Source organism: Terrapene carolina, unplaced genomic scaffold, assembly GCF_002925995.2.
Source record: "Terrapene carolina triunguis isolate 2854851 unplaced genomic scaffold, T_m_triunguis-2.0 Scaffold58, whole genome shotgun sequence".
Taxonomy (NCBI): domain Eukaryota; kingdom Metazoa; phylum Chordata; order Testudines; family Emydidae; genus Terrapene; species Terrapene triunguis.
The window spans coordinates 42,571,636-42,587,480 of NW_020664409.1; the positions used below are offsets into that span (position 1 = coordinate 42,571,636).

The following is a 15,845-nucleotide window of genomic DNA, read 5'->3' on the forward strand; positions in this document are numbered from 1 at the left end:
CAACGTAGGTTGTCAATTTCAAATTTAATTTTAAATAGTGTATTTTTTTTTTAAAAAACAACCCTGTATTTAGCTTAAATAAAATCCAATTTAAATAATGAAGAAAGCAGATTTAAAAAAAAATCATTGATTTTAATTTACCCTGGCATTTTATCAGACAGATAAACACCCAGGGAGGTCACTTTAACACCCAAGATTAGGAGCATCTGTGCTAATATTTTGACTTTTGTGTATCATTCTGTTTTTATTTTGTTTAACTTCCCATCTGAAAAGGACCATTCCTACATGAGCTGGCTCATGTGTAACTGTAGATAGATGGGGAAGGTTGAGGCTGCTGTGTCTCTGTGTACTGCTGGAACTCATATGTACAGCTCCCAGCCCGGGTTTACTTAATGTAGTCCTAAAGTTTTATAAGCCCTGAACCCTTTAAATTCTATCTGTGACAATGGGCTGTTTAATATTAATGTTAAAAGCCATTTTGGCGTGATGCATATGTAATAAGGCCACTTCTCCCAAGGGGTCCCAAAGTGTTAAGCTATAATTCTCCTGATCGACACCTGGTATCTGCCTGAAAATTGCTTTTCCTTTAGCTTCCTAAATGAAGGATGATTCAGTTTGTTCAATTTGGGATTTTCCTACTCTTGGAAACCAGCTCAGCATTGACACCAAATGTAAAAAGCCTTATTCTGCCTTCCCTATCCTCTAGAAACATATAGTTACTTGCTAAAATGGAAACACTTTATTGCATAACCTGCTTTGAATTAAACTGAGAAGCCTCAAATTCTCTCCATCAGACTCTTCCCCTCCCTCCTCTCCCCCTTTTTCCCCTCAGCCTCTAAATTTGAAAATTAGCAATATCCGTTTTGGAGAGTTATTTACACCAATCATGTCTAATAAAAATTGTCTGGAGATAGCAGGTCCTGCAAAGGTATTGCATTGTTGATGGTGCAACTTGAATGGCAGCTAAGCAAAGTTGTCCCCCCGCCCCTCAGTCGTAGTCAGCTAGCTATCACTAATGTAGGTCAGGGATGAACTATGTAGCATCTTTTCAGTAAAATCATTCTCCAGAATGATGAAATCTGCTGAGACAAAGCATAGCTTTTAATGGTGCTAGAGTCAATGGGAATATGGAAAAGGTCAGACATAATGTCACTAACAGTAGCCAGTGAAGTCAGTGAATGCTGAACTGAGATTTGTTCAAAGGAAATAAATATGTTTTGCTATTTAATTATTCTTAAGGTACATTTTGTGGATTAAATAAAACTCCCAGCAAAGTTTAGGTATCCTTTTAAACTTTGATTTAGGTTAGCAGAATCATGCATAAAACAACTAGGGAAAATAATATCAGTTTCCATCCAACTTTTGAATGCAAGACTGTATTTCACTCAATTGTAAAGCATTCTGGACCTTGTGCATTTTATAATGTAATTTAGCAGATCATGCTTATGTGATAATGCTTAGCACTTAGTTTTGCTGGGCTGGAGAAGGGCAAGAAAATCTGCTCCCTAGTGCACCTCTGCAGGAGTCAGCGATACTGTATTGTAGGGGAAAGGAGGAAGAAAAACTAGATCTGCCATCTGTGCTAGCCAGCCCCAGAGAGGGGCTTGTCAGGACTGCATTGTGGCCCTGCCCCCAAAGCATCCTCAGAGCTGCATTGGGGAAAATTCTTCCAAAAGGTAGCACGTTGTTCTGGCCAGTGCTGCTCCTGTGAGTATGGTGCTTCCTTTCTCTCCTCAGTTTGGATAATATTACTGCCAACCCTAAATGTTCAAAAGTGATGAGTCAGGCCCAAAAAATCATGAGAATGTGGGGGAGGGATAGCTCAGTGGTTTGAGCATCAGCCTGCTAATCCTAGGGTTGTGAGCTCAATCCTTGAGGGAACCACTTAGGGATCTGGGGCAAAAATCAGTACTTGGTCCTGCTAGTGAAGGCAGGGGGCTGGACTCGACCTTTCGAGGTCCCTTCCAGTTCTGTGAGATAGGAATATCTCCATATATTATATTTAAATGTTGGGTTCTTTTTAAATGCGCCTTCTAGCTTTTGAGCCTTTCAAGCTTCTAGCCATGAAGGCTAGACTTTTTTTTTCTTCAGCCTAAGCCTAGGTACTCGTGTAATGATATAACTGAAGCTTTATGAAAAACAGCAAATATTGGGATACTTGCAGTAAAATCATGAGTTGGCAACACTGCTCAGACTCTTATGAGCCATCATTGAATTTTAAGAGACTTGACTAGGGGTAGATGAATGACAAATCAGGGAATATGTATCAGGCACTCTTCATTTAGCCACTTGGCCACATCCCTTATCAAACTCTAGCTTACAGATAAACTACCTATTCTTTAATGCTCATTCATAGGAACAATATGTCACTTAATACTGTTCAAATCAACAGCATTTTGGGGGAAATAATCCCAGCTCCCATCAAGCACAAACTGGTTAAAATAAAATCCATATATTAACTAATAAATGGGTTAATCCGTTATAATTAGGGCTGTCAATTCATCACAGTTATGCATGCAATTAACACAAAACAAATTAACTAGATTTTTAAAAAACACAATCGCAATTTTAATAGTACTGTTAAACAATAATAGAATACCAATTTTGGGTGTTTTCCTACATTTTCAAATATATTGATTTTTAGTTACAACACAGAATACAAAGTGTACAGTGCTCACTTTATATTATTTTTATTACAAATATTTGCAGTGTAAAAAAAGATAAACAAAAGAAATAGTATTTTTCAATTCACCTCATACAAGTCCACTCAGTCCTACTTCTTGTTCAGCCAATTGCTAAGACAAGTTTGCTTACATTTATTGGTGATAATGCTGCCCGCTTCTTATTTACAATGTCACCTGAAAGTGAGAACGAGTGTTCACATGGTACTGTTGTAGTCGGCATTGCAAGGTACACCTCTACCCGGATATAACGCTACCCGATATAACACAAATTCTGATATAACGCGGTAAAGCAGTGCTCTGGGGGGGCGGGGCTGCGCATTCCGGCGGATCAAAGCAAGTTCGATATAACGTGGTTTCACCTATAACACAGTAAGATTTTTTGGCTCCCAAGGACAGCGTTATATCGAGGTAGAGGTGTATTTACGTGCCAGATATGCTAACCATTCATGTGCCCCTTCATGCTTTGTCTTGTTGGCGCTAAAGTTTTACATTGTTTTGTTTTTGAGTGCAGTTATATAAAAAAGAAGAAGAATTTCTACATTTGTAAGTTGCATTTTCACGATAAGAGATTGCACTACAGTACTTGTATGAGGTGCAATTATTTTTTAATCGTTTGACAGCCCTAATTATAATGTAATTCCATGATGGATCTGTGCTTTCCCCAGCTATTCGCTGCAGCCTATGTTCAAGTGGATTTGTCTGAATTGTTCTCTAGGACCAGTTGTGCAGTTTTAACTTGTTTACCACAATCACGTACCACAGGCCACTGCAGCAGACTGTATTAAACATGGTCTTATCCCATTTTCAGAGTCTTTAAGTAAAAAAAATAAAAGCTATCCCAAAGTGCTCTGAAACTTATTTTTCCATAAAACTGTTATGAGTCATGTTACCTAGTATGCAACATTTATTCCACTGAACGAGTCTCTTTTGTCCTGGAAATGAAATTCTTCAAATATTAACCCCTTAGTCCCAAAGGTTCATCCCATTATATTAAACAGACATACTTGCAAAATAGTTTGGATATTGAAAATAAAGGGGATGTGGGAGTGTCCAACACAGATGTCTTGCCTTGGTAGGCTTGAAATTATGGCTACCTGTTGTCCTCATACTTGAATGAAAATTAGGAGCCAAAACATAGACTAGGTTAAGTGCTATGGTAATATATCCAATCAGGAGTGTGTTCTGTTGAAGTCTTTTATTTTTAAACATGCAGGAGAGCCACACAGACGAGCATGAAGGCGAGGAGCAGGTCCATGAACAGCCCCAACAGCAGGAAGAATACTGACCTGTCCAACATCTTTGACAGTTTTCATTCTGTGTGGGAACTTTCTTCTGGAGAAAGGAACATGTGTGGCCTCAAACTCGAAACCAGTCACTCCCAGTCTGCCATTAACATTTATGTACCGTAGCGAGTGCCAGCAAACCACTGCATTCTGTACCCATATTTTGCCAAGATGCATTTGCAGAAGTCTTCTTTCAGTGTGTCTACCTGAGAGGTCGTAGGGCTACATCACCTACTGTACATCACTGCAACTTCACCACTTGGCTGCTTGAGATTTGTTCCGCTTTTTAAAAAATATATATATTTATTTTTTCTTTTTGTCTTAAGTATGATACATTTGTAATTTGTTCTAAAATGTTTATATTGGCATCTCGTGTGGCAAGAAGTATTGTACCACTAGATGTGTTTGTCACTTGGTGGTGCTTTGGTATTTTCAAGTACATCTGCCTCGGGGCATAAATTTGGTCAAACAGTTGGAACAAAGGGGTACATTAGAAGTGATACTCAAGCTATAATGATGAGGTGTGTGTTGTGGAGGGAAAAGGCGTATGTGACTCATATCGTTCCTATCCTGTATTCACAAAACAGAAGGCAAAGCAACAGTTTCCCTAATAAAGATTTAAAACCCACTGACTGTTTTACACCAAAGCATGTTAGAAAGCTGCACGATATGTTTTTATTTCTGGAAGATACATGTCTACTTAACTGTTTGAAAGTCCTCTCAATTTCCTGACTTTTCAACAGAAGCTTTCCCTGCTGCTTTCTTTTGAAGGACCTGTATTTATTAGAAATTCTGTCGCTGCCTCCAGCTCAGTGCTGATTCAGGAGACAACAATCTCCTCTCTCTTGCAGCTGCATCTGCAGAATGCCATCTCTGACCTTGTATTCTGCCTGCCACCCCTACAAATGAGGATCAAGTGGATCAGCCATTCCTCTTTCCTATTCTTGCTTCCTCTCCCCTTGGCCATACACCTATGGAAGATGAAGACTTCCTTACTGGGGCTAGGCATGTCCAAGGTTGATTTGCAGCAAGCCAGCTGCAGAACCAGTCCTGAAACTCTTAAGAGATTCTCCTTTTAAACATGAAATGATTTGAATACTGATTGAAGGATATTTTCCCCATTCGTGCTTAGGCCAGTTTGCATGCTTAGTGAACTAGCCAGAAGTCCTGTTAGAGATAAAGAACACATTAGCAGGGGATCACCTGCAAGGCACAAAAACAGTTCTGCAGGCTGACTGACCTTACTACTGGATAGGTTGGCCCCGTGCAGAACCAGAATGTAGAGAATTCTGTGCCAAGGGTGTTTCTTCTTAATTAGGGTCCTTGTTACCCTCTTCTAAATTATGGCATTTTATAGGCAGAAATATAGCATAAAATACATTTAAAAGCATTCCTTGTTTAAAAAAAAAATCGTAAAATTGCACATTTTGGATCTATTTCTGAATCAGTATTGCCTTTCTTTTACACTTGGTGTTCCTAGCTTCCATCACTTGATTTCTTAATTCTAAATTTATTACTTCAGTTATTTGATTTGGCAGGCACAAGGAAAAGTCTCATCCCAGGCTACCATCACTGAAAAGCTCAATAAAACCTTCTGAATGGTGTATCTTTTTAAATCTTTATGGAGTTGCTTTACTGATTAAGCTCTAAATTTATACTGAAGCAGAAGGTTTTTTAATTTAAAAAAAATCTTCAATTCTCAAATCTTTTGCAGCAAAGTTCATCTAATTTAGTTAAATGTGAGCAATCACTCCTACTGAGTTTCATACCACAGCCAGTACATAAAATACCTTTAAACATTAGAACAGGTGTTTCCATTTCCTCAATTGCTCCCTCGGCTCAGCAGCATAGTATCCAGTCCCTGTGGATTGAAAGAGTTTTCTGGCCCTGACCCCAGCATTGACCTCACTTCCTACCCAATAATAGGTAGTGGAAGAGCTGTACCCTGCAATGTAGCACTTCCATTGCTATTTTTAGCTTAATTGATTTGCTTGGTTTCAATTAAAATCCTATACATAAAGCAAATTAAAAAGTGAGGAGTTTTTTATAAGGATATAAAATATATTCCTGTGATCCAGCATAGATAGAAGATCCAGGATATTTTCTGTCTAAAATATCAGCATTTAGGGCCCAGTTCTTAATTTTGTCTCAAAAATTTCCATTAGCATCTGCAGAAGTTCTGGTGATGCAAGGAATTCAGGATCAGACTCTACCCTGCTACTGCCATCAGCACCAGATTGTGATCCCTGATACAATTCCATCATCTTTCCATTTAGAGGCAAGCAGACACTGGAGAGCGCTTCCTTAAAAAGTGCTTTTGCAAGGCTGCAAAATGGTTAGATTTTTCTGCTTGTGAGGTGGTTCTTGACAAGGCTACTCTGCCCTACCCCTTTCAGCTATAAGTATATAAAAAAGCCAAACTGTCCTTTCCTCCCTTTCTTCTTACTCTGCCTTGTAATTGGTCTGTGGAGTATAACCCTTTCACTGCGTTGTATCAGGCAGGAAGTGATTGATGTAGGGCACAGGAATGGTAGTTACCTTCCCAAGCCAGAGAGCCTCAAATGTGCTGAGGAGTGATACTCGGGAAGGGGATAGAGTTGTCCTCCCGCTCGGCTGAGTAACACCATTATTCCGTTATGGTTTTAATATGCATTTGTAATTACTTTTACTAAATAGCACACCATAAAGCTTTGGTTATATATTAAATGTAAACTGAAAGGAATGTAAACATATGTATTGTTAATTATAAATAGATAAGTAATGACATCATAGATGCAAAAAGTCTTATTCAGATGTATCAGTCATTTTACATTACCCACAAATTGTCGCATGGTAGAGTAGATTTTTTTTTTTGTCTCTGAATATGTGAATAACTTGACTTGCGTTTATCTTTTTACATATTTAATAAAAAAAGTATATGTTAAAATCTGTGTAGCTCTAGAGACTATTCAAAACAGTTTAAAGTGGTAGTTTTCTATTTATATATTAAACTGTTTCATTATTAATTGCAAATGCGAGCAAGGAAAAAAAGCCAAACGGTTTAAAAGGAAATGTGGTTCATAATGTATGTAGAAATCTCTTTTCCGGAGCCCAACAACTGTATCGCCCTTCCACAAATCTCAGGACGAGATGAATGAAAATATTAAAAAATAAAATAAGATGCAGATTATTCTTTTGGCAAACTCTTTCCAGTTTCAGAGTACTAAATCTCTTGCAGCTGTAGTTTAGTTTGGATATAGGTACAGCAAAAGTAAACTAAGAGGTGAAGAGGGAATATTATAGTGAAGATCTACAGGGAAATTCCAAATGGATCTTTGCCACAGAGGTCTAACGGTAGGGATGCCATCTTAAGTGCAATTTCTAAAAGATTTAAATTGGGATCCGAAATACTTGCTCTGTGTGACAAAATAGCTGAAAGAATGCATTAAAGCCAACCCCATGGATCTGACTCAGTGTACTGTGGGAAAGTGTGCTTAGGTATTTGCTGCTAAGCCTTAGGGAACAGTAATGGGGGGCAGGGAATGATTCCCTTCCTAGAGGGAAGAAGGATCTAATCTAAATTGCTCTTGATCTCCACCTAGAGGTTTGCTTTAATGTTTCATCACAGCTTCAGAGAAGGCTGCTTTGCCCATCCATTCAGCATGGGGGCAATTCAGCATCTTTAGCATGTACTATAACAGTTCTTCCCCACCAAAATTTAGTAATTTAAAGAGAGAAGGAGGCCATGAAGAGGTAGGCAGAAATCTAGTGACCCCATTCAGTCCAACCAGATTTGAGCTCATTGTCGTAGTGAGAAGAGTATTAGGGTAGATGCCCTTCATCAGAATAGGTAAGCAAATCTATGTTCCAATGTCTAACATGCCACATCATAAAGAGTATAAATTTCACTTAATAACTTTCATTTGAAAATGATGGTGAAACTAACCATCTGTGACACAGATATACCAAGTAAAACTGGACACCATGCCTCCTTTATCTTCTCCATAGTCCTTAGCAGACCTTGTGGAAAGTCAATCAGTGCTCATACTGCCCTGCTGTGAACAAACCACTCTAGTCCATTTTGTTGAATCAAAGTTAACTTATTTTCCAAGACATTATCTAACTGTGTAACATACACTGTACAGTACATAATCTGCATCTATACTTCAGTTTGCCTTAATGTAGCTTGACAGTTAATTTTAAAAAAATGGACATAACTTGCATATATTATGTAGCTTCCACATTAAATAGTACAAGGAATTCATTTACATTAAAACTCTGTGCTATGCATTTTAAAAAAAAAATCAATATAGTAGAGACATGGGCAGGATGGTGGCATTTCAAGTTTTGTCATTTCAGTTAATGAACTATTTCAAGGTACTACAACACAGTAACTACAAAACACCAAATTAAGCCACTTCTATGTACACTTAAGCCACTTCTGTGTACATGCACATTTCCAACCGTTTACAAATAAATTGGGGGGGGGGCAACAATACAAAGATAATGATCCTGATATAAATATTTAAACTGAGGTGTATTTTTCTATTACACATACTTTTCATATACTGTATTTAAAAAATTATGATCTGCTTATATTCACCTAAATATTTTCCTGATATTTTTTGATGGATGGATTTAAAAAAACTTTGAAAATCTACAGGTGTCAAAGTAGGTGAGAAAATTCTGTTCCAATATATACAGTATGTGAATTAATATTTAATTCCATCAAAGAATGAGACTTCAGAATCTTTGCCTGAAACTTCAGTTTCTTAGCTACATGCACTCAGGGCTTCCCCTCTAGCATCTCATTAAATACACAATCCTTTAGACCTGGTAGGTCCAGCAAGTATTCCTTCATGCAGCACTGGAATCCTGCTCTGGAGACCCCCAAAAAGGCCTGGGGCAACCAAACCCGCACCTTCATCTCCATCTCCACCCTCCACATGAGTTAGAGGGAAGGGAACTCATGATTCAAGAAGTGATATCAGCACTTTCCCTAAGTGGCTGACTCAACCATTGGCTTGAATTGATGTGATGCAAGCACAATTGACGCACACCTGAATAGCTGGGACTAGAACTCTGGGCCTCCAAATCCACAAATACAGGCCTCTGAGTCTAAATGAGATCTCTCTGAGTTGGGAGGAGGAGGAGGTCCCTTGTGTCCTCCTTGGGCAAAGCCAGTATACTGCATTCTGTCCTGAGCACTTGCTCACTCCAGTGTGATAGATTCATATGGGAGCCAGCATACAACATACTTGGAATTTTAATCCATAGATATTGGTGCTTTACAAATGTAAAGTAGCAGATGTAAGATGGGGAAACTAGGCAAAAAGACACAATCTTGCTGAAGGTCACACGTTACATTACTGCTTTGGGAGAGTGACCCCTAGCAAGAATGACTTGTAGCTTGAAAGCCAGGTCAAGCCATCTACTGTAATATGGTACACAGACTGAAATTTAAGTAAGGGCAAGCTGTAAACCAGCCCCATCCCAGCACTGTGCAGATGACAGAATTAATTAATACTCCTCTTGAGAGAGCCTTTAACCTAAGCTGTGGATGTGGGTCTGCATGTTGGTGGGAGAAGAGTGAAGAAGGGACAAAGACAGAAAAATGGCATCTCAGAATCAACAAATGGGTGAAATGAAAACTCAAGGAACCGGCCAATAACCTGACACTTGTGTGATTAACCCCTGCCTTTGGGAAGTGAAATATCTAAGTATTCTATAAACTCATCAGCCAGTCCACAGGTTCCCTTATGAAGTAAGTATAATGCTTATCTTGTGCATGTGGAAATTGAGGCATTGATATGAATTGTCCTATGTCAGAAAGCCTCTTTGGCTAGTACAGCCTGTGAGAGGAAGAGAGCCCAAGCTCAGAGGCCTGTGAGAATGAAGGATGAACACTTCTATTTTTAAATATCTCTGTAGCCCTCATCCCACTCCTCCCCCAAATTCTTATTTCCCATATAACCTGAGTAATGTACTTTAAATAGCAAAAGGAATTTGCAACTCTGCTATATGCACCAGAAGACTTATTAGCCTAGTCAAGAATGCAGGCAAAGAGCTGATAGTATGTATTGCATACATAGCTGAGGCTGAAAAAATACTGTGTACAAAGGATCTAACTGGTCATTCACTTTGTGTCTATTTGGTTTTGCAAATTTGTTTGCCCATTTACTCTAGCATTCAGGCCCTACCTTCACAACAAGATTAGGCTATGTCTACACTACAGCTTATGTCGGCATTACTTACGTTGCTCAGTGGTGTGAATAAACCACCCCCCTTAGCAACATAAGTTACGCTGACATATATCCCTGGTATGGACAGCATTATATTGGTGGGAGAGCTTCTCTCCTGTCGGCATAGAGCATCTTCACCAGATGCACTGCAGCGTGTGTAGACAAGCCATCAGAGAATCTTCAAAGCCTTGTAGTGGACAAGTTTTCTTTCATAAACAACCAGCTTAGAGTGGGGTATGTTGCTTGTTGTTACTTAGGTAAGCACCAACAATGTGCTTTGTGCTGTATAAGACACAAATGTAAGGGCGATCCCTGCCCTGCAGAGCTTACAATCTGAATAACATAGCTCAGACAAGGATCACTGAGAAACCAAAGAGTATGGGATTTAAAGGGTCTTGTTTTGCTTGCAATTTCCTCGTCTGATTCTCTTCACTGATTAACTTGACATGGGTTAGTATTTGGGGGCAGTGTCGGAGAAGTGAGACTTTGGGAGGGAAATGGAATGTGGCTGGCATATTGGAAGTTCCACACAAATATGGCATCACTTAAGCAGGCACAAAGATATGAGCCAGGGAAGGAAGTGTAGGGGACATCAAAACTGGCTTCATTGGTGAATGGAAGGGATGGAGAGAGGGCACTATTAAAAAAGCTCAATGATGTAGTATAGCCGAGGACTGATTTGTGCAGGGTTTCAAAGGTAGGGACAAGATGTTCAGACTTGATATTCTGGGCAAAGAGAAAGAAGATAGGATAGGTGGGATAGGCAACATAGGCAGCAGATTGACTAGCGATACTTTCATTACTGGACTAGCTTTCTCTGAACCCTGCTGAGTAGCTCATTGTCTCAGCAGTTTGCATATCTAGCCCATTATACCCTTTGGTTATTTTGATCAACAAAGTACCACTATTTTTATCACAGAAACACAGATGAGGAGCTCCATGGTAAGGTTCATGCTCTGGTCGCCGCAAAGATGTTCATTCTTGAATGTGTTTCTTCAACGAAAAGATGTAAATGTTGAAATGCTTACTCAGCTGTCTCCCCTAAAGACAAATTAGAGAGCGTTGAGTGTTTTGATAAGAAAACATTATTGTACCTGCACAAGAACTCAAAGTCTCTGTACTCCCACTCATTGGGAGTTTAGGTTTGGAATTCTAAGTGTTAAAGCTAGTGAGTGTTGATTTTAAATTCCTCATGTATATTGATGAAGATTAAGCCATTGGGGACCAGATTCACAGTTGGCATAAGAAGTGAATAGAATTAGCCCTCTTATGCCAGCAGTGAATCTGGCCAAAATGCTTCAGATCTAATCTGTGCTATTTTGGCCTGGATTGACATATGTTTTAAAATCTATTATGGCACTTGCATCCACACACTGAGAAGGGAACATTTTTTTCAAGGCAGGAGGCAAAGCTTCCCCATACAGCACAGCAGTGTGTCTTCAATAAAAGGATGTCAGCCGTATATTTTTCTAAACAAAATTTTTGCTATTTGGGACATTTGCTCTTAAAGCAAAGTCAAATTAAGGCATGTTTTAAGGATTATTCTACAACATCAGTAGGACAAAATGCTATTGACTGCAGAAGAATGAATTTGATCAGTAACTCAGAAGGCGATAAATGCCAAAAATAAATTCAAACGGTATCCAGCTAATCTGAAAGCTTTGGAGGATATTCCTAGAACATACACACAATAACACCATGGTACCTCTAACATGGGAGCTGGTGGAGGGGGCAACATAGATTAAAATTAAATGTTTGAAATGCTGCTTTGCACATTCAAAACAAAATTACCATTTTTATTATTATGTTTTGTATTTTACTCTGTTTTAACTTCATTGGATTAATCCCCTAGGGAAGAGGCTGGGGGAAATGCAGGACACATATAAACTGTTACGTAAAACCAATCAACAAAGATAATGACTATGATAGGCTTAGCTGAGAGTAATCACTGTCCCTGCAGTATTTTGAGCCACTAAAGATTCTGTACTTGGGTGCAAGAGATGCAGTGCCCATAATGAACAGGTTTGTTTTCCTTTGGACTAAAGATAAATATACAGCAAAGAATGAATTTTAAAAAATTCAAAGTATAACATACTGCCATACTCGTATGTCCTAGTAATCACACCAAATCTGACACAAGTATCTTCTCCCCACTGCCTCAGTTGTAACGTTTTCTATGCCTGCAGTTATGAATAAAATTATAAAAAGCATGTATTTACCACCCAAACTCCATAGTGTACGTGAGCAGCTGTGGCTAACGTAGTGAATATGGTAAGTGCCATTTCCTCATTCTTGCCCAGGAGCCCTGTTACCGCTGCGTAGATCACAAGAGCTAATGGAAACAGGAGCCAGTGGAAAGCTTCAGATCTGGTGTCGCTCATCTGGCAAATGATCACTCTGCACTGTTAGAATAATGTAATCAGTCAGGTAAGACATACTGGAGCAATTTATTTAAAAGAAGCGTGTTAATTTGTCTGCTAGAGTATTTTCAGTTGAAAAAGCCTGTGGCTTAGGAAACATGGGTAGTTCCAAGATTGAGATTTACCGTAAATGATTGTCTTTGCTCCTTTATTGGCTGTGATTTTTACAGCACTTTATTACATGTAATTTAAAACACATATCTTTTATGGAGACAGTGTTTTGACATGTTACACTTTGAATTTAAAAACAACTTTGCATAAAGGGGAGCTTGTTTGACACTTGTTTTCACAGAAACTCAAAAATATAATACTAAATCAAACTTAATCATTGGAGCAATGGATTGAGGTAGAGGGATCATGGTCAAAGTGATGGATTGAACATATAAAATGCTGTATACATCAAAAGTATTAGTGTTTTATTGAGATCCTGAAACTGTAATACTATTGGTCTTCTATGTATTTTCACTACATGAATTTTCATTTCTTTAACCAAAGTTTCTTTCAGCTTGAAATGACTAAATACCAAACCATGGATAAAATTTTCAAAAGCACCTAAGTCCTATTTTCAAAGGTGACTTAGGCTTTTGTGGGTCAGTGTTTTAAAGGTATTTAGGCACCTAAAAATCCAGACAGACTCCTAGTAGGATTTTCAAAAGCACCTAATTCAGTTGGTTCAAATGGGATTTAATGGGGTTTTGTAAAGCTGCTGGTTGCGTAACTCCCATTAAATCAATGGAGTTAGGTGCGTAGATGCTTTTTGAAAATCCCATGAGGCACCTCTCTACATCTTTAGATGCCTATATACTTTTAAGAATTTGGCCCCAGGCCTGGTCTACGCTTGAAAATTAGATTGACCTAGCTACATCATTTAGGGCTGTGAAAAAATGTGTTCCCTGTGCAATGTAGTTAGGTCAACCTAACCCCACTGTAGGCGCAGCTAAATCAACAGAAGAATTCTTCAGTCAATCTACCTACCACCTCTCACAGAGGTGGATTACCAACAATGATAGGAAAAAACCCTCCATCAATGTGGGAAGCATCTACACCATGGCATTACAGCAACACTGTGCTGTAGTGTGAACATGGCTTAAGTCTCATTGGAAGTCAATGGGGCCTAAGAGCCAAAATCATTTTTGAAAATGAAATAGTCGCCTAAATCACTTATGCACTTTCAAAAATTTTACCCCTGGTCAATTTAAGTTGGGTGCAAAATCGAAATGTGGTAAAAATTAGTGTTTATAAATCCTAAAATCAATAGAAATACTTCCATAAATTAAAAAAAAAAAATCAAATGAAAAGTTCATTCCCCTGTAGAGTTTGAAATCTAAACACTACAGTATTAAGCCTCTGAAAGTAAAGGTGACACTGACTTCAGTGGTTCATTGTGGAAGCTAAAAGAAATGGAAAAAATAAAGTATGTGAATTTATTTCACATTCAGTAATTGAAGGTGAAATTATTAATAGTGCAGGTAAACTTATTGGCTTACAATGTATTATTGAAATTGACAGTGTCCCTTTTAAACTACAATCAATTTTAGAATTCACTTAGGGAGCTGTGTTGTGCTTTGCAGTATATCAATGAGAGTAAGTTACAGTAATCTTCCTATTGCATACATAGTATCTTTTTGCTGAGCAACTGCATATATCCAGAAGGTGGAATATGTATTGTTAATTATGTTAAATATGATTTTCCATTAAAACTGATGTTAAATTCTCAAAGCGTGTTTGTAATATTTACTCACATTATTCCCGGTTTCCATCACAATAAATTACTTTCACTAACATAAGGCATCAACTAACTATATTGTGCATAAAGAACTGTAATTGCAGTCATTTACTAGTTCTGAGATATATTGGCCAATAAATAATATACTATTTTAAACCTAAACTACTCTAGTCACTACAGATGACAGTAGAAAAAAGGTTAGAACTGAGTTTATCAGATAAAAATGGAAGTGGGATATTAAGACTCTTCTACTGATCTAATCCATTTCCCTCAGAATCATTTCCTACAATCTATTCTCAGTGCTTTGGTTCCATTTAAACTAGCTTCAGAAAGGTGGGTTCCATTATTCCCATTCCACAAGCTAATTGTGTTAGGAATATTTTTTTTGACAGGTTAAATTTTTCTTTCTTAATTCCATCCCGTTAACCTCATTCCCATGTGTCAACCCAGCTAATTCCTCTTTCCTTAATGTTTACACCCTTCCAATGCTACAAGTATTTTTATTTGACTTGTATTCCCCACCTAGACCTTAGTGGCCGTACTGCATATATTTGTCTTTAAAAGGTTATTCATTAGTCTCTCTTTTTCTATTATATTAGTATTGTTTTAGTATTTATTATTGGGTTCAGGAAAAACTGGCTAAATTTAGACATAGCCTGGATCAGAGGCTCTAGAGAAAGAGCAGAGCTGAAGATGACGCCCTGGTTATGGGCCTGAATGGTGAGGATGGATGGATGGTGGTGCCCATTGTGACAGGAGGGAGGAGGAGTGGCTTGTGGGGGCAAGGAAATGATTAAGAATTCTGTTTTGGCTATGATTCTCTTAAACGTGTATGTATTCCAGTTGTCTTATATTTCAGTCTAGGTCCTCAGTCTTCTCCCACTTTGAACTCCCCGTTAACTGTTTCCACAGTTATGCTCACCTCCGCCCCATCCATTTATTAGCAGTGAATCTGAAATCCCTCAAGCAGTCGCAGTCTCCACACCCAGCTCCATGAGGAGGTCCAAAAGGGCTCAGACTCTCCCATCCACCATCCTAAATCCTCAATACAAAGTGTTCTGTTATTCTGAATGTAAATCTCTGCCTGTCTTAGGGGAGTTTCTAAGTGTACCTGTAGTTCAGACAGAAATGTGACATTTGCCTTCTGTGACTGTGTGCTCAGACCAGCCAGCAATGTTGCCTGAACATTTCCCAGGATGCCTTTGAGATCCCTCCGTGGAATAGAGGGAAGAAAGTTTTGTGCTTCAAACCAGCAGCGAAGTGGGGTGAATGGAGTGGCTCCAAGACTGTGCTACTGCCCTGCCAAAGGGGCAGGGTGTGGGGGGGAGGGGCAAGAGCTGTCTCTTGGAGATACACTGCTGGTAGACACCTTACCCTTTTTTTTTTTTTTTAAGCCTTGTTTTTCCAGTTAGATGCTAAAATATTGGGAACTGCCTATCTCTTACAGCTTCCCATTAGAGGCTTTTCTCTTTTTTTTTCCCCCCAGGAGGCCCTTGCTTTACCTACCAAGT

General features: G+C 38.7%; 2 protein-coding genes across 7 annotated transcripts in view; one reads left to right on the forward strand and one right to left on the reverse strand.

Moving 5' to 3' along the window:
• The window catches only part of MAPRE2 (microtubule associated protein RP/EB family member 2), a 144,332-nt gene extending 137,205 nt beyond the window's left edge, over positions 1-7,127 (forward strand). For all 5 annotated transcript variants that reach the window (XM_026661941.2, XM_026661949.2, XM_024192850.3 and 2 more), the window contains one exon: positions 3,898-7,127. In XM_026661941.2, the coding sequence (XP_026517726.1) occupies positions 3,898-3,969 (72 nt within the window). In that variant the 3' untranslated portion in view covers positions 3,970-7,127. The remainder of the gene's footprint in view (positions 1-3,897) is intronic.
• Positions 7,128-8,059: 932 nt separating this feature from the next.
• Positions 8,060-15,845, reverse strand: part of LOC112101928 (ethanolaminephosphotransferase 1-like) — an 87,986-nt gene continuing 80,200 nt past the window's right edge. For both annotated transcript variants that reach the window (XM_029913455.1, XM_029913457.1), the window contains 2 exons: positions 12,408-12,590; positions 8,060-11,229 (listed from right to left, as the gene is read on the reverse strand). In XM_029913455.1, coding sequence (XP_029769315.1) covers positions 11,164-11,229; positions 12,408-12,590 — 249 coding nt within the window. In that variant the 3' untranslated portion in view covers positions 8,060-11,163. The remainder of the gene's footprint in view (positions 11,230-12,407; positions 12,591-15,845) is intronic.